Source organism: Neurospora tetraspora, assembly GCF_033439725.1.
Source record: "Neurospora tetraspora strain CBS 560.94 chromosome Unknown B0H65scaffold_2, whole genome shotgun sequence".
Classification (NCBI taxonomy): domain Eukaryota; kingdom Fungi; phylum Ascomycota; class Sordariomycetes; order Sordariales; family Sordariaceae; genus Neurospora; species Neurospora tetraspora.
The window spans coordinates 5,879,994-5,901,754 of record NW_026944384.1 but is presented as its reverse complement, the minus strand read 5'-3'; the positions used below and the strand labels follow the sequence as shown (position 1 = coordinate 5,901,754).

The following is a 21,761-nucleotide window of genomic DNA, read 5'->3' as shown; positions in this document are numbered from 1 at the left end:
CCTTTCTTCCCTTTCATCCTCCAACGGGCGCAAATATTCCGCTCAGCATTTTTGGTTGTTCCATCTTGTCTTTGCTTTTAATCTCACTCCGATTTGCTCACCTCCGGGCTGGCTCCGACCCCCTTCACCGAACCGGCCCCACCAATGCCGGCGCCGACCTTCTCGATAACACCGCGGTCGCGGTCCCGGTCACGTCGACGCCCACTGCCGTCATGGGTATCAAAATGACCGCGGCGACTTACAGTTTCCCCACCAAACATTTATGTGATGACGATAAGTGCAAAAAGATATCACTCGTTTCTACGGTCCTCTTCATTCCCGATCTTCGTTCGGTCTTCGCAATGCACTTCGTGACCAATCCGGCCCCCAGGCATGATCGGCCAATCGATGGCGATGGCCTGGATCATGGCAATGCTTACCTTTATGTCCACTCAGAACAGCCCAAATCGTGAGGCTGAGGAGAGGGTCCCCTCATTTGACGCTTTTTTCCTCCTGGTCTCGAACCTGAGCTGTACGTGATGCCCAACCGTCTCTGCCCGATACAATGCTGACTGGCATATTTTTTGCTGTCAAGATAGTCTGTAAGCTCTACCAAGCCCTCCCCTCTCTCGCCACTCCTCGACTTGTCCTTTCGCGTGTCTGTCCATCTTTCTGCGGCAAACATATCGTCCGTCGCCCAACACGATCCCACACGCCGTTACCGATGTAAAGGCTTGCTAGTCGATGAGTGTTCAATAGGTTGTTCTTGTCAACGAGTCGAGCACGATGGCTACCACGATGGCCACACCAGTAAGAACGGGCAACGAGCGTACCTATCCCCGTCCTGCAAGCCGGTATGACTTCGAGATCGCGATAATCTGCGCACTTACCCGCGAAATGGACGCTGTCGAGTTGCTCGTCGATGAATTCTGGACGGATGGGGACGATCAAACACGATACGGCAAGGCTCTAGGAGACCCGAACACATACGAGCTAGCCCGAATCGGAAATTTCAATGTAGTCCTCGTTGTCCTGCCCAGCATGGGAAAGATTGAGGCAACCGCGGCAGCACACGGTGTTGCGACAAGCTACCCGAATATTTCCCTAGTCCTCGTGGTCGGTATTTGTGGGGGCATGCCTGTCGCCAACGTTGGAGGGGAACGGGAAGATATCGTCCTTGGCGATGTGGTCATCAGCAGCATGCTGAATCAATACGACTTTGGACGACAGCTACCGGATCGTTTCCTCAGCAAAACCGAGGTCGAAAATACGTTTGGCAGGCCGAACAGGGACCTTAGGGGCCTGCTCAAGAGTTTGGAGAAAGTGAGAGCGCGCAAAAACTTTCAGCGCCAGGTGGCCGACAACTTAGTGAAGCTTCAGGGGAGCAGTGATCGGTTCTCATGGAGGTATACATACCCGGGAACTGACAAGGACAGACTATTCAAAGCCTCATACGAGCACAAACATCACCGTCTCGAATCAGGGTGCCTTCCTTGCGCGCAAGGATCGATATGCGAGTCTTCATGGGAAATTTCGTGTGATGATCTTGGTTGCGACGCCACGTATCTGGCTACAAGAGAGAGAGCCGGTCAACCCAATTACCCTTCGGTCTTCATAGGGCGTGTGGGGTCAGCAGATGCCGTCGTTCGCTCTGCGAAACACCGCGATGCTCATGCCGCAAAGGGCATTATCGCCTTGGAGATGGAAGGTGCCGGGGTATGGGATGTGTTCCCTTGCCTCGTCATCAAAGGCGTGTGTGATTACGCCGACAGTCACAAAAACAAAGGGTGGCAGGGCTATGCTGCGGCCACAGCAGCATCAGCGACGAAGGCATTTTTGAACCACTACCAAGGGAAGGGAAAGATTTCTAGACATGCAAGTGAGTATCCAACAATCCTTACTCCTGTGCCCTTTCTTGATGGTCCGTTTCGGGCTGGCGATGATTTCGTCGAACTCTGCCTGATTGCTGACTCTACATGTTCCAGTAAATAACTGGGCAACCTTCGATGTCAACCATTCTCAGTACATGACCTCTCCATGTACCGATCTCGATGCTGGGAAGGTGGCTCGGCCAGGGCTGGATCAATCTTCATCAGAAGCAACGCTTGATACAAGGATGGGCAAATGTACTGAAGGAGGAGCGCGAAGCCAAGACAACCCAACCCTTCGCAACTTCATCGAGCAGCTTCTTCTCCCTAAACTGTCATCCATCAATCGCCTGATGACCTTGGAGATACATAGTGTGACAGCGGCCCTGGACACCGGTTTTCCCTATCTAGCTTACAATTATGCAGTCGATGGATCTTACCGCATTGGAAAAGGAAACGCCAGCGAAGACCATACAACTTTCAGTATGAACCAGCAAGAGGACAACTTATGGGACGATTCTTGGTACCAGGAAGCCCGAGATTATTTTAAAGACATCCGCAGGTCTCCAGGTCAGGGCGCTACAGTCTGGAGATACCATAAAATTGAATCAGGGGACGACGCTGGACACAGGTTTTGCAAGAAAACAGCGCATATGCAGATTTGGATGTATGGTGATAGTAAGTGTCTTTGCAGGGGAGCCTGGAGAGCTGAATTGAGCGGCGTCGCTAACACTTTTATTCTACCTCTAGCCATCACCATTACCAGACTGTACATGCTTGCCGGTTCTAACGAAATTGTCTACGAAGGAGCACAGTGGACCAAGTTTGAGTTGTGGATTGAGCCTGGCGTTTTGCTGACCAAGGAGAACGGGAAGTAAGTAGTCTCTACCTTTGATCCTCCGGTACTTCTCACCTAAACTGGTGGTTGTGGCAACGCCGGAGGAAGACATATATGCTCCTCTAACGCTTCGTCATAGGATTTCCGTCCGAAGTTCCTGGAAAATCACCTTCACCGTGCAAGAAGCGGCCGACGGCGACTTGCACATCAGCATTCAGCACGTCAGGCCTGATCCGAAGTTCAGTGGGAACTACAAGACATATGAAAAGCTCCGGCCAACAGAAAGCAAGCTCAAGGAGATGTACAAGTGTGCAAGCAACAACTTCGATAACTTGGCCCAGTCGCTCCGCGACTACCTCGATCAACAAGAGAAACTTGTCTGCCTCAGTCCGGGGTCTTCTACTTCAAATACCCCGTGAGGACAGCGGAGTGTCTAGGGCCTTCTGATCGTCAATAATGATGTTGTCTTTCATACAACCCCATCTCATCCCTACCGATCCTTTCTTTTCTTGGGGGTGTTTTACTTCGGTTTCCTTTCTGTCTCGCTTTCCCGTCTTACTTTTTTTCTCTCTTTGCTTTGTCCATGCCCAAATTAGTCGTCATCAAACCAGCCTGGAAAATAAGAATGGAGCTACGGTTCATAGCCTGTAGGCCGGGCAGTTATTAACAAACCGGGTTGAGCTGAAATTCGTGATGAAAAGTGGAAGTAACCCTCCATAGTAGAACAAAAAGAGAAGATCTGAGGATGTAATTTGTCGAGTTATTGTTCCTATCCAAGGAAAGACATGCAAGCCTTCCGTAGATATATTCGCTAAGGATACACTCCCTCCTCGGTTCACAAAATGGGTAGTGTCATTTGGTTGGTGCCGAGGCCGTCGAAGAATCATCTCGCCATCAACAAGACTTTCCCGCATACCTACTTCAGTGCTGACTCTGCCGACTCTTAGTACATACGACCATACCCACTGGAAAACTCGGGATCCCGTCCGCTCTCCCATAGATAAGCCAGTGAGGGTCTGACTAGTAGTTGGGTCGGTGACGACCAGCGAATCCCAGGTGCTGTATGTTTTTTTTCCCTTCGCTTCGTGAAATCTTTTTGGTGTTTTAGTACTTGCTTATCTTCTCTTCTTATCGATATCATTCCCTTATCGTTATCGGATCCTTATAACATCATGGGAGAGCATGGAAATTGACCCGAGTTGATTGATATAATTACAATGAAAAACGAGCTGACTGACGAGCTCAATTATACACTAGTAAATAACCCCTAACTTATCCTAACAGCCCGAGGTTCAAGCAAGCCCCCTAAAACGCCATAACCCACGCCGGCGCCGTCGCCAGCGCATCAGCAAACGCATCAATGGTCTCAATGAGCCTCGCATGCCTCTTTTTCGAAGCTACTGTAGCATCATCATCGCCGTCTTTCTCCTCGGTCGCCTTCCGATGAGCATCACTTGCCCACATGGCCTGCATGCGCGGCAAAACGTCCGTCGTGATCATGTTAGACTTGCTCGCAGCGAGCGCCATCTTGCCGCTCATGAACGTGTCCCACTTTCCTTTCAGGTCCTGGCTAGGCCATGTCGTCCACCCGGGATTCTTGGGCGTGTTGGGCAGCACCTCGGTGTCGAGGCGGCGGAGCACCTCGCCGACGCGGGTTTTTTGGTTGATGAGGATGGTCTGGATGGCGGGCGTGTTGTGGTAAAGCCGCGAGCCGAGGATGGCGCGCAGCGACTTCATGATCTCCTCGGCGCCGTCGATGTTGGCGATCTTGCTCGTGGACGGGTACTTGGGCGGGTTCTGGCCCGAGGGGCTGTTGGAGTTGGCGTTGGGGTCGGTGCCGAGCCACTTTTCGAGATCGACGATCTGGATGTTTTTGCCCTTGGGGCTGAAGCCGGCCCAGGCGTTCCCCTTGGGCGGCGCGTTGATAGGCTTTTCGAGCCGCACGTACTCTTTGTTCTTCCACTTGTCGGTGGGGAACTACGCTGCGACGTGTTTGAAGGCCGTGAGAGCGACGCCGGTCCCTTGGGCGGTCTCGAGGTTTGGGATCACAACCGGAGCGTTCCAGAGCAATTTGACGAGCGCGCAGAAGTTGAGCTTTATGTCCTCCTGGGCCCTTTCAGGGTTGGGGTGGTCGAAGGGGCCGAGATTTTTGAGCGTGTTGAAGAATTGACTGATGAGTTGGGCCTCGAGAACGTGCTCGGAGTCGTAGCTGACACCGGCAACTTCGGCCGTGAGCTTGTCGAACGCGTAGTCCTTGCAGTCGGTGCTTTTGAAGCCGTAGATGTCGTTGCCCAGCGTTTTGGCATCGTAGTCTGTCGGGTATTGGAATTTGGTTGTCACGCCGCAGATTTCGGTGGGCTTGGAGGAGGCCCGTTTTTCGAGGACGTGTACAAAAGGGTCCGACCGCCTGAAAAGTGCGTCCGCGATGATGTCGCTCTCGTCCCAGGCGTACCCAATCTTGGAGCACGGGGAGCCCGGGCCGGAGCTGTCATCGGCTTCGGGCGGGCAGAAGTAGCTACCCACGGGCACATTGAGTACTGGACCCCAGACGGCCGCTCGTTTGGCCAGGCTACGGCTGTTGTGGGTGTGGCCATAGCCATGGATCAGGCTGTTATGGGTGTGGCTATGGCCACGGGTGTCGTTGGCCTCGATGGTAAGGAAATTCAGGTCACGCTTGGTCGGAAGGGGTCCCAGGCCTGGACACGTACCGCCTTCAATGATGGGCTTCTTATAAGCGGGCGTGATGGGCACCTCGGCCCCCGGCCACCCGAAGCCTGGTGCCGTTGCGCGCGCAAACAGGCGTGCGCCGACATCAACTCCAAATGTGAAGGGGCAAATATCCTTAGTGGAGCCGCCGACGCCCATCTTCAGCATAACGCTGGCCTCAGCCACAATGGCCGCGGCGGCCGGGTCGACGTCCCAGCGCTTGTCGAAGCGGATGCCGAACTCGGCCGCCGCCGACATCTTGGCCGTCACGTCGCCGAGGGCCTGGACGCCGGCGTAGAAGTTGGGCTCGTCCAGGCCCTCGTTGTCGCCGGTGCGCTTGAGGTCTGGGTCGCCGAGGCCGATCTCCTTGGGCGTGTACTTGCTGTCGCCGTTGTCGGGAAGGACCTGGCGGACCTCCCAGTTGGCGAACTCGAGACGTGTTTCCACCTTGCCCGCCAGGGTGAGCGAGGCGTCGATGTTGCTCTCCACCGTCAGCTGCGGGCCGATGGTTGCGATTCCAGGGATCTTGAAGGAGGCGCCTGGGAAAGGGATGTTCACAATCACGTCTCCCTTGTGATACGAAAACTTGGCGACGGCTTCGAGGGTTAGAACACCCGTGATCTCGCCCTTGTTGTAGAAGGTCAGGTAGCTTTGGGACACGTCGACGGGCGGGGCTAGCTTTGTAACAATCAAAGTGAACCCGAAGCTGGTCGCTACCTTCAAGTTAAGGAGGGCCTGGGCGAGGATGTGACCCTCGTAGTCAATGCCGTTGCGGTTGCATTGCCACGTCTCGTCAATGAGTTTGGCTGTCAGGGTGTCCTTGTAGTCGTAAGTGAACTCACGCGTGATTTCTGGCTTGACAATGCGGGCAAGCCAGTCGAGGATGCCTGAGCCGAACCAACGCTCCTCGAGGTCACGGCGCGAGAGGGCCCCGAAATGGTAGTCGTCGCGGAACTCTTCCTCCAGATCAGTATGGATGGACTTTCCTTCCGTGGACAAGGAGGATTGCATCCTGTGGCTGGATATCGGGGACGTCGACCTTTTCGAGAAGGTCTTGTTTCCTGCGGGTTGCCGGATACAAGAGTCGGGCCATGACGGTGAGCATACACCCGGAAGGAGTAAGAGCGTGTCAGCGGGGTGAACTGACTGTAGAGGTACCTATATAGGCAGCGATGGCCGTTACAGCCTCCAAAGGGCGTGTTGCGCGGCTGCCACCTTGATATTCGGCTCGCAGCTTTACGAAGCAATCGACACGAGCCGGCTACGGACGTGGGAGAGAGAAACGGCTGGACTAGCCGACACAACGGACTGCATTACGATAGAAGTACATGCGACCGACGAGCTACGCTACGGTACCCTGCGTCTCCGTCTCGAATTCCTACGAGGGGTCCGGATCGCGCAGCGACTCTTCACAATCTCAAATGCGAGCCATATTCAAGCTAACAATGGCATTGCAGCAGTACACTTCTACTTCCCCCAAATTAGGTAGACTTCTACGTTCGCGGGGACGATCATCTCCCCACTGCCTATGGTTGTCCAGATGACTTTGCCGCTAGGATTCTGGAAAGTCGCGGTGAATTAGGATGTTGCTCATAACGATAGCAAGACTGGAAGAATGAAGAAAGGAGAAGGGTGGCGTTTAATTTCTGTTTCTTGGTGGGGGCCCATGAGAAAGCTTTTTGAGGTTGCCATGGGAAAGACCGTAGAACCCGTATTCTGGACAAACAACTCAATATCAATCCTGAACATTGTATACCATACCATCCGTGAACGCTTGTTATCGGATATGTTCAGAGACATGCCACCGTATCCAGCCTCAGCCAGGTCAAGAAAGGGAAGACCCAGTTTGACTGCCAGGTTGTAGTTGATGACATTAATATCAGACCCTTGATCAGCCTATATAGCTCGCTCCAACTTATATGAAAGCCATTTGTTCCCGACCTTGTGAGATATGATGCTATAGAGACGAAAGGCTTTCACGTCTTCGTAGTTCAGGGTTAACATGTCTTCGTAGTTCAGGGCTAATATGTTTGAAAACTTGTTTTTGACTGAGCGTTCAGCACTGGGCAGGTTGGTGAACTCAGCAGAATGGGACTTCATGTACTTTTTCGCAGCTCTGATTTCCCTCTCAGGGACTCGGGTACCAAGTATGCGAATATTCTTGGCACCATCCGGACAATATTGCAGAAATTCCATCATCGTAAGGTGAATGATGGTCCGGCTGAGCAGAGCCTTGTAGTTAAAGGGGCCTTCTCCCTTTGCACTATGGTTATGTTTCCCCGGTTAGTTTAGTATGGGGTATTCAGAGCCTAGAGGTCCTATCGACGTTGGACGCTCGGGCTCGATGTAGTAGGCGTCGTGTAGACGTACTGAACCTACCTCTATATAAGAGGTTGTAGTCCGAGACTTGTGCTCTCCACTCAACTCTCCCCTCTAAACTTAGCTGGCTAGACTCATTACATCTATCTCGCGATAGCCCATCGTTAAAGTAGAAATAAAGTAGTAAAACGTATGTATGAAAGTGTAAACGCTTTTTCTTATTCAATAAAAACTCACTATTAGCCGTAATACTTCTACTAAATTACTATCCCTATATCCCGACAAATAATCCTAAATACCTTGACTATCACAGGATTAGCCTGTGATGGGTGCAGCACGTGACCACGTGCCATGTACGTTGTGCGTGCCTAGCCATGCCCTCTATGTAAGGCCTGGCTGGCACACCACTTCCTTCCTCCTCTCCTCGTACAACTACACATATCCATATCCATACCCAACGTCGAGTCCACCCGTGATATTGACCATCTTTACAGGTACTCATATAACGTAATTAGAGATACCCACGTCCACATTCTGTAATACAACCAACTTACCTTATTACTCTAAGCCCCTTTCTCCCTGACCCGGCGCCAAACGTACGGGTTTGCGTCCCCTCTTCGTTCACGTAGCGTCTTACCCCTCGCAAAATTCCATTCAAACCCCTCCCACTCTACACCACCCGCCTTCGCCCTCTTGAACACCACCACAAAATCCTCCACCTTCAATCTGTTTGTCCCTTCAACTCCGGTCGGTATCAGTTCCGTCATGGGTTGGGCGAATGTCATTGTCTTTTCTGACCCTGTTTGTTCTGATGGGTTCTTGTCTTCGCGCAGCTCGCGGAGTAAGTACCCGTATCCGGTACCGTAGAAACGCAAAATCAGACCCCTTTGCTCAGCGGTTATAGTGATGAAGACGTCGTTTGTGAGTTTGTACCTCCCCTCTAAGGCTACGTTTAGTCAGTTTGATGCGGCGAGTAGAGATCCCCTTGGGAGTTTAGCTTTGTTGTGGAAGTTTGGATTTAGGTGACCTTTTTTAACCAGTGTCCCTCTCACATAACCATCTCTAATAAGAATACTAGTCACTGGGTGGCGCTGGGTGCCCTGACTACCATAGCATTGCTCGGTTACGATCCTGTTTTTCAAGCGATGGTTACCCGGTCAGGTGGCAATGAACCCGTGACCGACACGGCAATGGGGTTATCTCGAACATCCCGCTTGCCCATCGCAGAGTTAGCGCCTTTTGGGACATTATCCAAGGCGGGTAGCGTTTTCCTGACCAGCGCCAACGGTTCGAGAGGGAACAACATTCGGGTCAACGAATACCAGATAGAAGTCGAAGAGGGATGGAGCCTCGCCGTGTTCGAGGGGTTTGCGCACAAATACGACGGCAACCAGAAGGCATATGCGCCCACCTCGTTCACGTGCGCCTCGGCAAATTGCACCTATGAGATATTCGACTCTTTGGCCGTTTGCAGCGAGTGCCGCGACGTATCGGAACATATCACCAGCGAGCCTTACTCGGATTCCACCAGTGGTGAGCAAGTTGAGTACGCTTTGGGGAGGCAGACACAAGGTGATTCAGCAGTTACGCTGAGGAACTCGAAGGGCAAACTGGTGCAGGGAAGTCTCTCCAGTTTGGAGGATTCGTTCATGCACACCGGCGGGAAAGTGATTGCCGACCGACGGGAAACCTTTCACTTTCGCGACGCCTTCACCACGTTTATCGCCTTCCAAATCCTCAAAGCCCCGAGGAACTACACCTTACAGGTATCGGCATGGGAGGACGAGCCACCGGAGGCTTGGGAGTGCGGCTTCTCCTTCTGTCTTAACCGGTACAACTCGACAGTCCAGGACGGCATTCTGTACGAGACGATCCTCAGTTCAGCCACGCAGGCATCACCACAGTCCATGAGGGCTTACCCCCACCGCCACGGTAGCGACATGAAAAACATCACCAACGGCACCGAGCAGTGGCACTTCTGGAGTTATCCAAGCAACTACACCCTCTACAGCCCCCTAGGAGCCGAAGTCGCCAACCTGTCCAAAGGGGATACCTCCAAACTATGGGACTTCGACCGAAACTCTCTCGACCTGCAGATCCCCGATTCCTGGGGAAAACTCACCTATGCACACAATGCAAGCCATCGCTCAGACAGCGAAAACCTCCGCACCTTCCCCATCACCGCGCAAACTGTCCGCTCAACAATCTACTGGTTCCTCCAGCAATACCCCATGTTCAACGGAATGACCCCGCGCCTCTCCTACAACGGCGCAATAGGCACGGGCGACAACGACGTCGTGGGAAAGTCCATAGCCAAGTCGGCCAACGTCACCGAGACCTTTGAGAACGCAGCCAAGCGGATGACGGCCTTCATGCGCGAGCTGCCCCAGACCGTCGATTTTGAGCAGTACTACGTCAACGGCCAAGCCTTTGTCTGGGTGCAACACATTCGCATACGCTGGCCGTTTATTACGTTTCCTGTCGCGGTCGCGGTCGCCGGGTTGGTGTTCGTCCTGTTGACAACGTGGGAGACCAAAAGACTTGGGCTCCGGGCCTGGAAGGAAGGATCCTTGCCTGTGCTTATTCATGGTCTTGATCGATCGACGCGGACGAAGCTTCGGAACGCGGACAGCGCGGGGGTGGCGGATAAGGTCTCGAAACAAACTGTTGTTACTCTGAGCAGGGATTCTGCTGACGGGAGTTTTGAGTTGAAGGAGTCGAAGGAATCGGCTTCGTCTGCCGGCGCGTTGTTGGACAGCGACGTTTCTTCGGTTTGGAGCGCGTCGCTCACGCATATAAACAGAGACGGGCGGGAAGGCATTTGAATCTTAAGGAGCCGGGTGGTGAGGGTGGCACCTCGACATAGCCAGAAGGCGTGACCGGCAAATCAAATAAAAAGGGGGTTAACGACTGCTGTTTTCGGGGAAGGTTGGGTCGCTATGACGAAAGAAAAAGGGAATAAAAAAAAAGGAAAAAGGAAATATATAACCCCAGGGATTCGCTGGTCGTCACCGACCCAACTAGACTACTAGACTGGCCCTCACTGGCTTATCTATGGGAGAGCGGACGGGATCCCGAGTTGTCCAATGGGTATGGCAGTATGTGCAAATTGCTCAACAATCATAAGTTTATGAAAGTCAATGTTCTTTTCCATTAACGAAAAAGGGCTAATGAATCATTGGATGTCACCGTCGAGGCCTCCCCAGCATCCTCTCCCAGGCTGACTCTCTACAATACCCCACCTTTATAACTCTTAGCGGGACACATTATCATGCTTGTTCTATCTATCCTACGTCGATTCCATATTACTCTCCAAATTGAAAGGTAGTATCTCCCAAGAAACCGCACCACCTGCTATCCAATGTGAGGCACATACCTCGACCAATTCGGCACCACGTATGCCGAGTCAGGGAGATGAGCGAGATTGACAAAAGAAATGATGACCAAGTAGCTCCTAGCCAGAGCATAGAGCGCGAGAAGCCCAGTGTGACAAGGGCTGTGTTCAGGGCTTGGAACCGTAGTTCAATTCAGCTAATAAACTACTTTGGTCTCGAAGGCCTTGTTGATCCTTTCAACCCTTAAACAAAGGCTGGGTTTCAAGGCCTTCTTATGCCAAAGAGGTTTGGTACGTACTGCGGTACGTATCAAGCCTTGTCGCCTGAGGCATTAAGGCATCTTCTAGTAGTCATACATGTGGATCTTTCTGAATGCCTTCATCCATTCTCCATCTTCCTTCTGGCGCTGTCCTTCATCCGGGCGCCCTGCTTGTGGTTACTTCTGGGATGACTGGGGATTGTCTCAAGATGTTTCATCAGCGTCTTCGGCACTTCCATGGTTGGCTCGCTAGCCTGGTAGCGTCGAGAGGGGCTCGGGTAAGCAGTACCCGTGGCCGAGAGTCTGGCCGGAGTGAGGTTGAGTCTCGCGGCCGGAGGCCGCCAGGCATTTATAAGGCTGATACCGGGCGTTGAGGCTCTGCTGAGCCTTGTGACCCTAACCCCTGGACTGTGGGCAATGTCCGTGTGACACCCAGTGACGGCAAGATCATAGCATATCTTGACGAGAAAGAAAGCGACCACCTGCAAGGCAATAAGGGCTGCAAGCGTACCCCGTACCACAACACCCAACGGAATCATGGCGAAAAGCTCAAATCTGCCCCGTCCTTCCATCTGCCGCTTCCGCTCCGCCGCTTGAAGTGAATTTTGGGTGCCGCCTTCCGCGTCTGCCCCTGCCCCCCCCAACGATTTATCCCCGCCAATCTATCCAGCACCCTCATAATCTTACCACCATAGAACAAGTTAAGAGCTTCGTACACCTCCACAATCAGATCCAAGGTCTTCGCCGGCTTCAACCAAAAGGGCGGGAACTTGGTCCAGACTGACAAAAAAACCAACAAGAAGGTGGTGCACGCAATGGCCACGCTGGAGACCCTCCAGAGAACTCTTTCGAGGTCAGAAACAAACGGGGCTTTCCATGCCACGCAGTGAAGTCCGCCGTAGACGAGGCCGAATAGGCCGAAGTCGGCGTAGAAAGTGATGTGTCGGTCACCACAGTCCGTACATACAGAGGTAAGCAAAGGAAGGTTTCGGACCCGGTCGACCAAGAGACCGTTGGCGACGCTGTGGAGTCGTCCGTATCCGAGAGCGAGTTGCCAGCGTCTGACGTCGGAATGGGCGAGCTGTAACCGGGCAGAAGGGAGACGAGGAGTCGAAGATGTATCGGATGTGGCCGCATTGAGTATATGCCGGACGTCTATCCACGCGCCGGAGTGTTGCTTACCCGCCCCCAGAACCTCAACCTTGCCTTGGGAGGATAAGCGGGCTGCTTGCAGCAGGTCGTGGGATATCGACATGGTCAAAAGACCGCTGGATGCGTTGAAGGATCTGCATTAGTCGTCAACCTACGGTGAAGCAATATAGGAGAGAGATCGTGAAATAAACTGGCATAGTGGGACAGCAGCTTGCTAGCCTGGATTCCAACGGATGTGAGAGCGCATCGTGCAAATCGAAGGGAGGGGGAACAAGAACGACGGGGAGTACCAGCTTACTTGTGTGGGCTGTATAAATACTTGGACGGAAACAGGGCCGGGGCAAGAGCGATCTCATAATTCGTCGCGGTAGGTCGTCCGTGATGCTCATGCGTCCACCATGGCAAAGGAAGTGCGGACACAAGCACATCTAGAGGCACCTTTTCATCCCACACAATGGATCCAGTGACGTCTCGTGTAGCTTCGGAGTATGTATACTTTATGTTGACTGCAAAAGCCTTCTCCTGCTCATGGAAGTGGATTGACTCTGCCACTTCGTCGAGCTCACTTCGGACACACGTTGCTGCGATGAGTCTCGACAGACGCAGAGGCCCGTTGTACATGTTCGCGAAGGAGATCGTCTCTGATTCGGGGACATCAAGAGCCTTGTGCCATCACATGATGTAAATAAAAAAGGTGCAGATGGCGTGGCCGAATGTGTTGAGCTCTAGCAGGCTGATTGCTAGACCCTGGGCGAAGCGTGTCAAGCACTGAATGCAGAACCATGATGCTAATAGGGCACCCAAGGTAGCAAGTTAGTAAAAACACACGGCCATGGCGAGGACATGCCAGGACAGCGGAGATGGAGTCGTTTTTACACACCTTGTATGCATACCAATATCTTGGCCATTGTGTTTCCTTTGCTCTTATCCCGTATATGCTCCAAAGAACGGGTTGGGATAATATGGCCATATCCATTGTTCTTCAAGCACTCAAGCCCACGGTTGGTTATTGTGAGACGGGTGCGTTGAATTCCGGTCGAGCGCTTTGCTGGGAAGAAGTTTCTGATCCTGCATTGATGATCTCGATCGTTGTGGCTCATCTCTTAATGCAAAGCCTCCCATGGCGTCCAGGAAGCCATGAGCAATAGTCCATGAGTCGGGGGAGGAAGCCTTGTACCACGAGGGAAAAAAAAGAAAATCAAAGTCAGAGCCTTCATATTACTTGACAGAATTACACAGAGACTGAGTCGTACCTACCTCAGTGTCCTTCTGGCGCTGTTTCAATCTCCAGCTGGACAAGAAACGGCTCCTCCGCTTGCTCTTTTCCTCGGTTGGAGGTAAGCCATCATCATCGTTGTCTTTGGCAAAATTAGAGCTCGGATACCCCCAACCATCCGAAGAATTCATCTCTCTTGCAATGTTTCTGGCCTGCTGGTACTGTTGAAATGTGGTATAGGCAATCTTTTCAAGGTTAGCGAATTGACCAAGCCGTCACCGTATTTCATTTTCTCTATGTATCAAGGGGCGTGGAACTCGACTCACCAGTTCAGGAATGAGTAGGCCCAAAAGCATCCACCCACACTTGCGCATGTACAGTTTTATTGCCCCTTCTTTGTGTTCAGGAGCGTTGAGATGGATAGCCGTCCAAACGCAGAGGACAAGGGTGACGATACATGTGGAAAGAATGCTGAAGGTCCCACGAAGATCAGGCTCAGCAACTCATCTAGGGCTAGAAGAGTTGGTGAAACTATGACCAAAGATGTTTTGGCCCACGAGACCCATCGCGCCTTGTGTTCTGAAAACGCTGAGGCGTTGAAAAGGATTGATGGATGGGAAAGTGTGTTAACATCCGCTCGAGTTGTTGTCATAACGTCCGCCACAGACAGGCGGAGGCCCGGTATAAGTACAGGTTCACGCCGGAACCGACTGGTGGCTACGGTTAATATCCACAATACCACCCGCAAGGCAGCAGGGCAACATGACAGTGCTTACCGGATCCTCCAACTCGTGAAGTGATCCTTGGAAACATGGTTGAGGTGATTATTGAGAGCGTCGTGGCCAGTCGTGATATTGAAAAGTTGGGGGCGAGCGGTGATTGTTGCACCTGGAATTTGAACGATGGCCGTATTGACGTGATAACACCGCAGAGCTGATTTCTTCGAATATTAGAAAGCGTGTAGATGAGGCCTTTCGATAAAGCTCGACTCCATTCATCCTGATATCTTGAGGGCGACGTCTAGAACCTCAATGGTGCGGCCCTCCATCGGTCCGGTCCATCCCGTCGTGCAATGCACCTTCTCGACAGCATCGAACCTTGATACAGTACGTCACTCCTGTCTGGTCCCAAATATAAGTAAGTACTGGTTGCATTCATACTTGCGCAGCATTTTAATGACTCGAATTTTTGTAAGAATCTACCGTATAATCGCTGGAAATTGAGGTTCGGGAACGCGCTTTTTACGCAGGCATAAGCAGGGTTAAAGGTTTAAAGAAGCAGTAAAGAAGCATGTACATAGTTGATCGACACCTTTAACCATGTTTATGCCTGCGTAAAAAGTGCCTTCCCGAACCTCAATTTCCAGAGATTATACGGTATCGAATACTCATTTGGTTATCTACCGTATGAACTCGTCTAATTCGGGTTTCATCCTGTGCGCCATATGGCTGTGTCAAGCACTTTTCACGCACATACTGTAATATGTTTGCCTGTCCAGAGCTCTTGACCCTAACTGTTCTGTACACAGTAGGCGTTGAGCAGGCAGGACTGCACTGAAAAAGTACATATCTGTACAGGACGAGAACCGGATTAGACGAGTTTCTTCGGTAATCTGCCAACCATTCACATATTTGTCAAGCGCGCATATGTATGCTGCATACAGAGCATTAGCTTTACCGTGAAGAGAGCGCAGCAGATCTGAGGCTCAGTTGGAACAATCAACTGAATCTCGCCTCTCTTTCCACCCTTTCTTCATATGAATCGTTGCTTATAGACTACTCTCGTAGGGCGAACAAGTACATACGACCACACCCACTGGAAAACTCGGGATCCCGTCCGCTCTCCCATAGATAAGCCAGTGAGGGGCAGCTTATGTATGGGAGTTGGAAGGATATGAACCGGGTCTTTTAATCACGTGGTACGGTCAAAAAGTTGAACAACCTCCTCCCATATCTATATCGTTCAGATGGAGGCATTACGGTGAGTGGGGAGCCGGCGCTAAAATGATTGATATAATTGGGCGGATTATGAGCAAAGTAGACCGTCCTGACACTGCGGCTAGATCTTTTACATGGGTAACACCAAGATTGCACTCGGTCAGAAGACCATTCCTGATTGGTTCTTCGTACTCCTCGGCCCAGTTATGTGTATGCAGATGAGAGCGTGGCAACGGAATCTCTCGCTCTTATCTTGTTGAATCACAGTTTAGTAATCCACTACGACAAACTAATCACAATAACCTCCTTCATATACCTGCCTTAACCTACCTTCTTCATCTGCCTTCATTAGCCTACCTCTTCCCTTCCATCCTGGCATATCATAACCATAGCGGTTGGCTTGCAACACACTGCCGGCGCAGCCGCCAACACCTTTGTAGACGAATCGATTGGCTGAGAGAGCTGCATGCTAGGGCTGCGAAACAAGGTGACGGCGGCGTTGAGAACGACAAGGCAACCACAGCTCTAGCTCAGAATACTGTACCCGAAGCTCAAAGGCCAACTCGCGTATCACAACTTCAAACTATGATATTTTCTCGGACGATTTCAGATGAATGTCACCTCGATATATTGAATACCGGCAGCGTTTATTATTGTCGGTAGGGCTGACATTGCCGGTTTGCCAAGCCCCTGACATCTGACCCAAACCAGTTCGATTTTAACACCAAGCATTTGAATCTGAAGTTTGGCAACAAAATTGCCCTCCAGACAGGATAAGATACACTAACTCCACACTGAGTTGCGTTCTGGGACAGCAGCAAACTCCCTTCGACATATCTCGGGTCTTCCTCTCCTCGATCCCACCGTCCAGCACGTTCTATCTGGACCTTGAGGGCAAAAGTCTCAGCCGCAATGGAACCCTCTCCCTCTTGACGTACTCGTCCTTCCCACGCAAGCAACAAGCAATGTCGATGTCCAAACCCTCGGCGACTCTGCTTTCACCACTCCCGGCATAGGCGGAAATACCCTCAAAGCCATCCTCGAGGATCCCCACACTTCTAAATGCTTCTGGGACGTACGCAATGACGCGGACGCGGCAGAAACGTGGGCGGTCTGGAAGTGCCCAGGCGGTGGTGGTCCACCTGCAACATACCCATAGACTGCCTAGTTTGAAGCCATGGCCAACCTCCCCTCCGAATACCAAGTACAAGTTCCATGGTGTTGGCCTTCCTCTGTTGTTCCTTGCGTCTGATTCTCTTCGTTGAGGCGTCATCTCCAGGGGTTGGTGGTGGAATGAGACGGTTGCGAGGACGCGGCGGGCCGCTGCGGGGCGCCACGCCGAAGTGAGCCCACCCCGGGCCCGCTCCTTTTTTGGTGAGTTTCCCTCGTGACTCTCGGCGCTTACAGTAAAATCGCGTTTCAGTCGGTCTCCGAGATACTTAGGGACGCTCAGTCTTTTAGCAATAGATGGCGAGGACCAAATGCGATGGAGAGCCTCTTTTGGGAATTCTAGCCACGGCTATAATCGATATTATCTCAACAGAATAACGCGCCGCCCGGCAGTTCTACGTTCTTGGGCAAAACTTCCTCTCGGTGCTCGCCGGTAACCCTAACCCGCTGTGTTAATCTTGGGATTTCGTTTTGAGGCTTCACATTCGGAAAGTTCGTCTACGCTCACACCTTCCTTTCCTCACCTCACCGTTCCTGAATGTACCTTCTTCCCTGAAGCTCACCGTGACTTTCAACCACGTGATGTGGAGGGCATCAGAGCGAGCAAGCATCCAATCAAGACCATCTTTCCACTGCATTGCCTTCTCCTCTTTACCCATCCACTCAAGAGCAGCTCTCCATTACAGTAAAGGCTGAGAAGAGGCCCCTCATGTATGTCCCAACGCCTTCCCTTTTCGGGCTTGGCGCCCTGGGCCTGGTCTCGAAGAGTCAAAAACGAGCCGCAAAGCCCTATAAGCTTTTCCAGGGACTGCGGATCATCTGAGATATCGTCTGACATCTCGACGAGAGTGGTCAGTTCTTGAAGGCTGATGGGTCGGCGAACAATAGAGGAGATGGCAAGAATTTGCCTGCACAGATCCGCATCATCGGACTGAATAATCTGCTCCATCATCCGCGCATACAGGGAATCCAATCCGGGGGGGAATGCCCGTAACTTTTTTAGTGTCTGCCACTTCTGAACTCTCGGGTCCGCAAGTACTTGGCAGACTAAGGCCACCCAAAGAAAAGTCCCATTCGCGTTAGAAGAGAGATAGTCATGTACTTCCGTCTGCATTGTGCTGTCGTACTGTTTCCGCCGCGACAAGTGAAGGACTTTGTGGCGGATATATGCACTGACGGCAGTGGTGACGGATTCGGCGTTTAGCTCGAGGCTGAGTCTGGACTGCTGCGCGACGATCGCCAACTGTTCTTCGATCTGCACCCAGTTGCGACTAGATACAAGCCACTTGACACGAGCAGATACAGATGATATCTGGACGATCAATTTGAGAAGCTGCGGTTGGTCTGTTACACATTCGTCCAGAGCATCAATCACCAGATAGGTGACCTTCAAGTTCGGGTCTTTTAGCATCTCGCATAAAACCTTAGACAGGACGATCCATGCCATTGTATCATCGGAGGGGTATGTGTTCTCCGGTAGATATGAGAGCAGGCGTGGTTGCTGGTGGGCAAGTAGGTAGATTAAGCCTCGTAGCACGGCAGGTGCGTTATTGATGCGCGAGTCGGTAGCTTGGAAGAAAAAATACGCCAAGTTGCCGCCGTCAGCGATAATACGCCGCTCTAGCTCGTCGACGATACCGCATAGCAACATGGTCTTGCCTTTGCCTGGATCTCCCTTGATCCAGAGCAGGCAACTCTCCCGCAGCTGGCGCCATCGCTTGAAGTCGGGGTTGTCGAAGACCCAGCGGTAAGCATCAGCCAGCAGACCACCCTTCGCCAGCTCGATCCGCTCCTTTTCGACGTGCGGGTCACGCGGGTCTGTGGGCCACAATTTTGCCAGACAGAGGTAATCCTCGTGAACCTTGTCCTGCAGCCGCTTCAATGCTTTCTGCCTTCCTTCGCCGTAGAGAACCGGTATGTGTACATCGAAGATCCCGAATAGAGAGTACACCTTGTCTTCCCTGTATTTTGTGTCACGCTTCTCGATCCATCGCATCCGTTCGGCGACGCTGAAATCAGATAGAGGGACACCTTGGAAGGCTTTTCGCGGAATACCGGTTATATCGTGGATTTCTTGTTCCAGAGACTCCTTATCTCCCAGGCGCTCGCCCTCTTTAGAGAAGAATTCGACGATCGGTGGGGCAATGAGCTCTTGGAGGGTCCATCCTCGGGAAAACCATCTGCTCTCTCGAAAGGCCGGTTGCCAACCGGGGCCGTCGCCATGCTGATGGGTTGAGACGTCTGCTAGGTACACGTAACATTTCACCGCGCTGCGGTACCAATGGAACATGGAGTTGAGAGCGTGCTGAAGCTCGGCGCTGTCAGACTTGTCGATGCAGCATGTGTCGACCCAGAAGAATTTCAACCCATCGCGCCAGGCTTGGTCTCCGCAAAAACGAATCTTAGCGTAGCTTACTGTATTCTTGCCTGTACCGTCCATCATATCTCTAAAGAGGACCTCTTCGGGACCCTATATGTGTAAAAGTATCGCATGCAGTGGAATCTTATTGTTGGGAAGGTCCTCCGTCAGACGGACCCCGCCGGTATCGTCACGCTCCAGGAATCGCATTGCAGAGTCCGCCAGGCTCAGCTCCCTCGGCAGCTAATCATACAAATGTTCGATGGTGGGAAAAGGCTCGCAGGCTTCGCGAGCGGACGGCCTATGTTCGCGGGACTGTAGGTACAGTAAATCAGCAGTTGAAACTGGGGGAGTTGCTCGACGGCCGAGAACTACTTACTATAAGTAACTGACAAAATTTGTAGCGTATATCTCGGTGGGTTTGATTGGGAGCCTTGAAGGTGGTTGCTGTTGTTGTCTTTGTTTCAAAGGCGCTGCCTTTGCCTGGATCACTGTCACAGGGTTGTGACGTCCCTATATAATGTGCACATCCGAGTTCTGCTGGCAAGCAGAACATCGTCCTATCTTTTACCTCAATAGAGGATAGGTTTGGCGGACTTGGCTAATGTGCACGCCTCGCCCTGTCATAATCACCAACCCCGCACGCTGCGCATTTTGTCTGCGTTAGCGCGTGGAGAACAGGAGCCAACTGCGCATAATTCGAAGCATCGTCATTGGCAGTGTTAGTCGCGCGACACTCAGTCACAGCCTTGCCGGAGGTAAGGTGGGAATTCGAAATCTTAAACTTGCATATGTTCGACGAAGAGGAGAAAAAGGCTTATGCTAAAAGCACTAGCTGGAGGTTGCCTACAAATACAGGTGGTCGGTGCAGGATTTAGGCCAGTCAGAAGTGTGCCCAGCCGAAGTAGTCTCAGTGGTCGGATGCACCTAGTGAAAGGCTGTGCACAGCTGGCATACGAGCCAGGTTAACACTTTGGGCGCCAAGCTCTTGACATCTGACCCCGCATATTGAGATAATTGGGCATAAACGCTCTATATTATTTCTACGCTGCTACTTCGTGCGGCTGAGCGAAAACGGCCAGACCAGTTCGGTTTTTAACACTAAGCATTCCAGCCATTGCTTACAAGAAGCGATCGGTATCAAACGCTTCATATACACCATCAAACGCAAAAGGCCGAAGTAACGGATTTCCTCCAGAGGCTCCTTTGGTGGAACCTGCGCGACGTGACGTCACGTAGCCGAACCCAGCAATGCGGCGCCGTATTTGAGAATTTGCATTGGGAGTAAGCCAGGAGGAACAATGCAATCAAGTCATTATCTTATGGAGTATCAGCATCTTAGCAATGGGTGACGAGATGTGTTCCACGTTAAGAGAGAAGACTCCTAACCTGCTTAATTACCCAACGGAAGCCTCGCTCGAGCCGTCTTTCGTACCTGCCACCCACTTCCAACGCCCCTACCTAGGATCCCACGCCAAGTTCGAAGTTAGCACGTCCAAGTTGGTCACCCCTCAGATGATGAATTCCCCGCCTCCGCCGGATCTGCGTTTGCTGGACATGACAGATGGCAAGGAAATCCAAGGAGAGACACAGTCGGCACCAGGTGATGGGCGCGATTTTGGTGAGGTAGGAACATGCGTCCCCGAATAAGCAGTTGAAAGTCTATGACAGTCACACCCGTCTAACACTGATTTCCTCTAGATCCTGAACAGGGCAATGAACAGGGCATCTGGACGCCTCATCGCGCTTCTCCAAGAGGAGCTGGAGAGGTTAAGCAGCGAGAACGAACTCATCGAGGATATCGAAGAGACGGATGAGGCACTATCGAACCTCAATCCCGACAATAGGAAGTCCGGGTGCCGTCTCTGAGGATGTCAAAACGACGTTTTCTGAAGATGTCTGGTAGTACTCAGAATCACGTTAATTAGGCCGTCTAGCAAAAATCAGATGATCGGCTTGCTTTGGGGAAGAAGGTTGGGATCAGGAACGATGTTATATGTCTGATATTTCTTTCTCTCTTTTTTGTCAGAAGACAACAGCTCCACCCTGCCTTGTCGTCGTTATATCTGGTAACTCCCTTGCTGCTCGGTTTCTTATTTGGTTGTATCGTTTGGCCAAACGATGAAGGTACCTTGGCAATCTTTACCTTGCTGCCCTCCTTCGATACATCATCATTTACATTTACAAATCATAATACTCTCGATCCTTTGTGAATCCTTTCTAGTAAACTCTTGGGATACCCTTGAGTGGTCACATGCCAAGCGCACATCGTCGAACCAATCAGATGCCGCAAACGGCCAAAATGTTTCCCTTTTCGGACATGCTAGCAGCTGGGCGGCGGGTAATCCATACAAAAAGCGATCGTAAAAGTAGTAGATTGGATATGGCGCCGTTTCTAATGTCTAAGATACGTTTCTTGGATGGAAATAGAGAAAGCAAGACGTATATTCTATGTGGACCTAGGTATCAAATATTTCGCCCGTGGGCATTAGACGTCAAAACCCGGCCCCATTTCTTGAATGACTTGGCTGTTTGTATGCTACTCCAATCGGCATTTTGGTTGAACTGGGCAAATAGGGAGGAGCTGGAAATCGTACACGCAAATCACTTCATCCTCTGACGG

At 51.8% G+C, this 21,761-nt stretch overlaps 9 protein-coding genes across 9 annotated transcripts; 3 read left to right on the top strand and 6 right to left on the bottom strand.

Annotated features, from left to right (window-relative positions):
* Positions 1-640: 640 nt before the first annotated feature.
* B0H65DRAFT_138934 (nucleoside phosphorylase domain-containing protein) lies at positions 641-3,214 on the top strand. Its single transcript, XM_062820903.1, has 3 exons — positions 641-1,858; positions 1,965-2,721; positions 2,825-3,214. The coding sequence occupies exons 1-3, from the start codon at positions 766-768 to the stop codon at positions 3,102-3,104; spliced, it is 2,130 nt and encodes a 709-aa protein (XP_062685194.1). The 5' UTR covers positions 641-765; the 3' UTR covers positions 3,105-3,214.
* Positions 3,215-3,943: 729 nt separating this feature from the next.
* B0H65DRAFT_459414 (uncharacterized protein) lies at positions 3,944-4,512 on the bottom strand. Its single transcript, XM_062826455.1, has one exon. The coding sequence runs from the start codon at positions 4,420-4,422 to the stop codon at positions 3,991-3,993; it is 432 nt and encodes a 143-aa protein (XP_062685193.1). The 5' UTR covers positions 4,423-4,512; the 3' UTR covers positions 3,944-3,990.
* Positions 4,513-4,662: 150 nt separating this feature from the next.
* On the bottom strand, positions 4,663-6,402 carry B0H65DRAFT_419653 (uncharacterized protein; the record flags this gene model as incomplete). Its single annotated transcript, XM_062824226.1, has 1 exon — positions 4,663-6,402. One exon carries the CDS (start codon positions 6,400-6,402, stop codon positions 4,663-4,665), a length of 1,740 nt encoding a protein of 579 aa, XP_062685192.1.
* A 1,747-nt stretch (positions 6,403-8,149) lies between these two features.
* On the bottom strand, positions 8,150-8,855 carry B0H65DRAFT_459413 (uncharacterized protein). The gene has a single exon (XM_062826454.1). It carries the CDS (start codon positions 8,493-8,495, stop codon positions 8,274-8,276), a length of 222 nt encoding a protein of 73 aa, XP_062685191.1. The 5' UTR covers positions 8,496-8,855; the 3' UTR covers positions 8,150-8,273.
* Positions 8,151-10,535, top strand: B0H65DRAFT_520714 (uncharacterized protein; the record flags this gene model as incomplete). The annotated part of the gene is made up of 3 exons (XM_062828734.1): positions 8,151-8,714; positions 9,218-10,234; positions 10,343-10,535. Exons 1-3 carry the CDS (start codon positions 8,617-8,619, stop codon positions 10,533-10,535), a joined length of 1,308 nt encoding a protein of 435 aa, XP_062685190.1. The 5' UTR covers positions 8,151-8,616.
* A 1,304-nt stretch (positions 10,536-11,839) lies between these two features.
* B0H65DRAFT_420547 (uncharacterized protein) lies at positions 11,840-13,077 on the bottom strand (the record flags this gene model as incomplete). The annotated part of the gene is made up of 2 exons (XM_062824285.1): positions 11,840-12,481; positions 12,910-13,077. The coding sequence occupies 2 exons, from the start codon at positions 13,075-13,077 to the stop codon at positions 11,840-11,842; spliced, it is 810 nt and encodes a 269-aa protein (XP_062685189.1).
* A 51-nt stretch (positions 13,078-13,128) lies between these two features.
* B0H65DRAFT_421390 (uncharacterized protein) lies at positions 13,129-14,169 on the bottom strand (the record flags this gene model as incomplete). Its single annotated transcript, XM_062824336.1, has 4 exons — positions 13,129-13,244; positions 13,337-13,504; positions 13,761-13,917; positions 13,999-14,169. Coding segments are annotated over 4 exons (612 nt in total), but the record flags the coding sequence as incomplete, so codon positions are not given.
* Positions 14,170-17,350: 3,181 nt separating this feature from the next.
* B0H65DRAFT_418892 (putative heterokaryon incompatibility protein) lies at positions 17,351-19,222 on the bottom strand (the record flags this gene model as incomplete). The annotated part of the gene is made up of 2 exons (XM_062824171.1): positions 17,351-18,550; positions 18,641-19,222. The coding sequence occupies 2 exons, from the start codon at positions 19,220-19,222 to the stop codon at positions 17,351-17,353; spliced, it is 1,782 nt and encodes a 593-aa protein (XP_062685187.1).
* A 1,434-nt stretch (positions 19,223-20,656) lies between these two features.
* On the top strand, positions 20,657-21,007 carry B0H65DRAFT_421244 (uncharacterized protein; the record flags this gene model as incomplete). Its single annotated transcript, XM_062824329.1, has 2 exons — positions 20,657-20,764; positions 20,840-21,007. 2 exons carry the CDS (start codon positions 20,657-20,659, stop codon positions 21,005-21,007), a joined length of 276 nt encoding a protein of 91 aa, XP_062685186.1.
* Between the last annotated feature and the right edge of the window lie 754 nt (positions 21,008-21,761).

Bases quoted from the DNA above. Each gene is read 5' to 3' on its own strand.
- B0H65DRAFT_138934 (XM_062820903.1), top strand. From the start codon at position 766: ATGGCTACCACGATGGCCACACCAGTAAGAACGGGCAACGAGCGTACC. The intron at 1,859-1,964 runs GTGAGTATCCAA...TACATGTTCCAG, and splicing joins AAAGATTTCTAGACATGCAA to TAAATAACTGGGCAACCTTC. The intron at 2,722-2,824 runs GTAAGTAGTCTC...GCTTCGTCATAG, and splicing joins CTGACCAAGGAGAACGGGAA to GATTTCCGTCCGAAGTTCCT.
- B0H65DRAFT_459414 (XM_062826455.1), bottom strand. From the start codon at position 4,422: ATGAAGTCGCTGCGCGCCATCCTCGGCTCGCGGCTTTACCACAACACG.
- B0H65DRAFT_459413 (XM_062826454.1), bottom strand. From the start codon at position 8,495: ATGACATTCGCCCAACCCATGACGGAACTGATACCGACCGGAGTTGAA.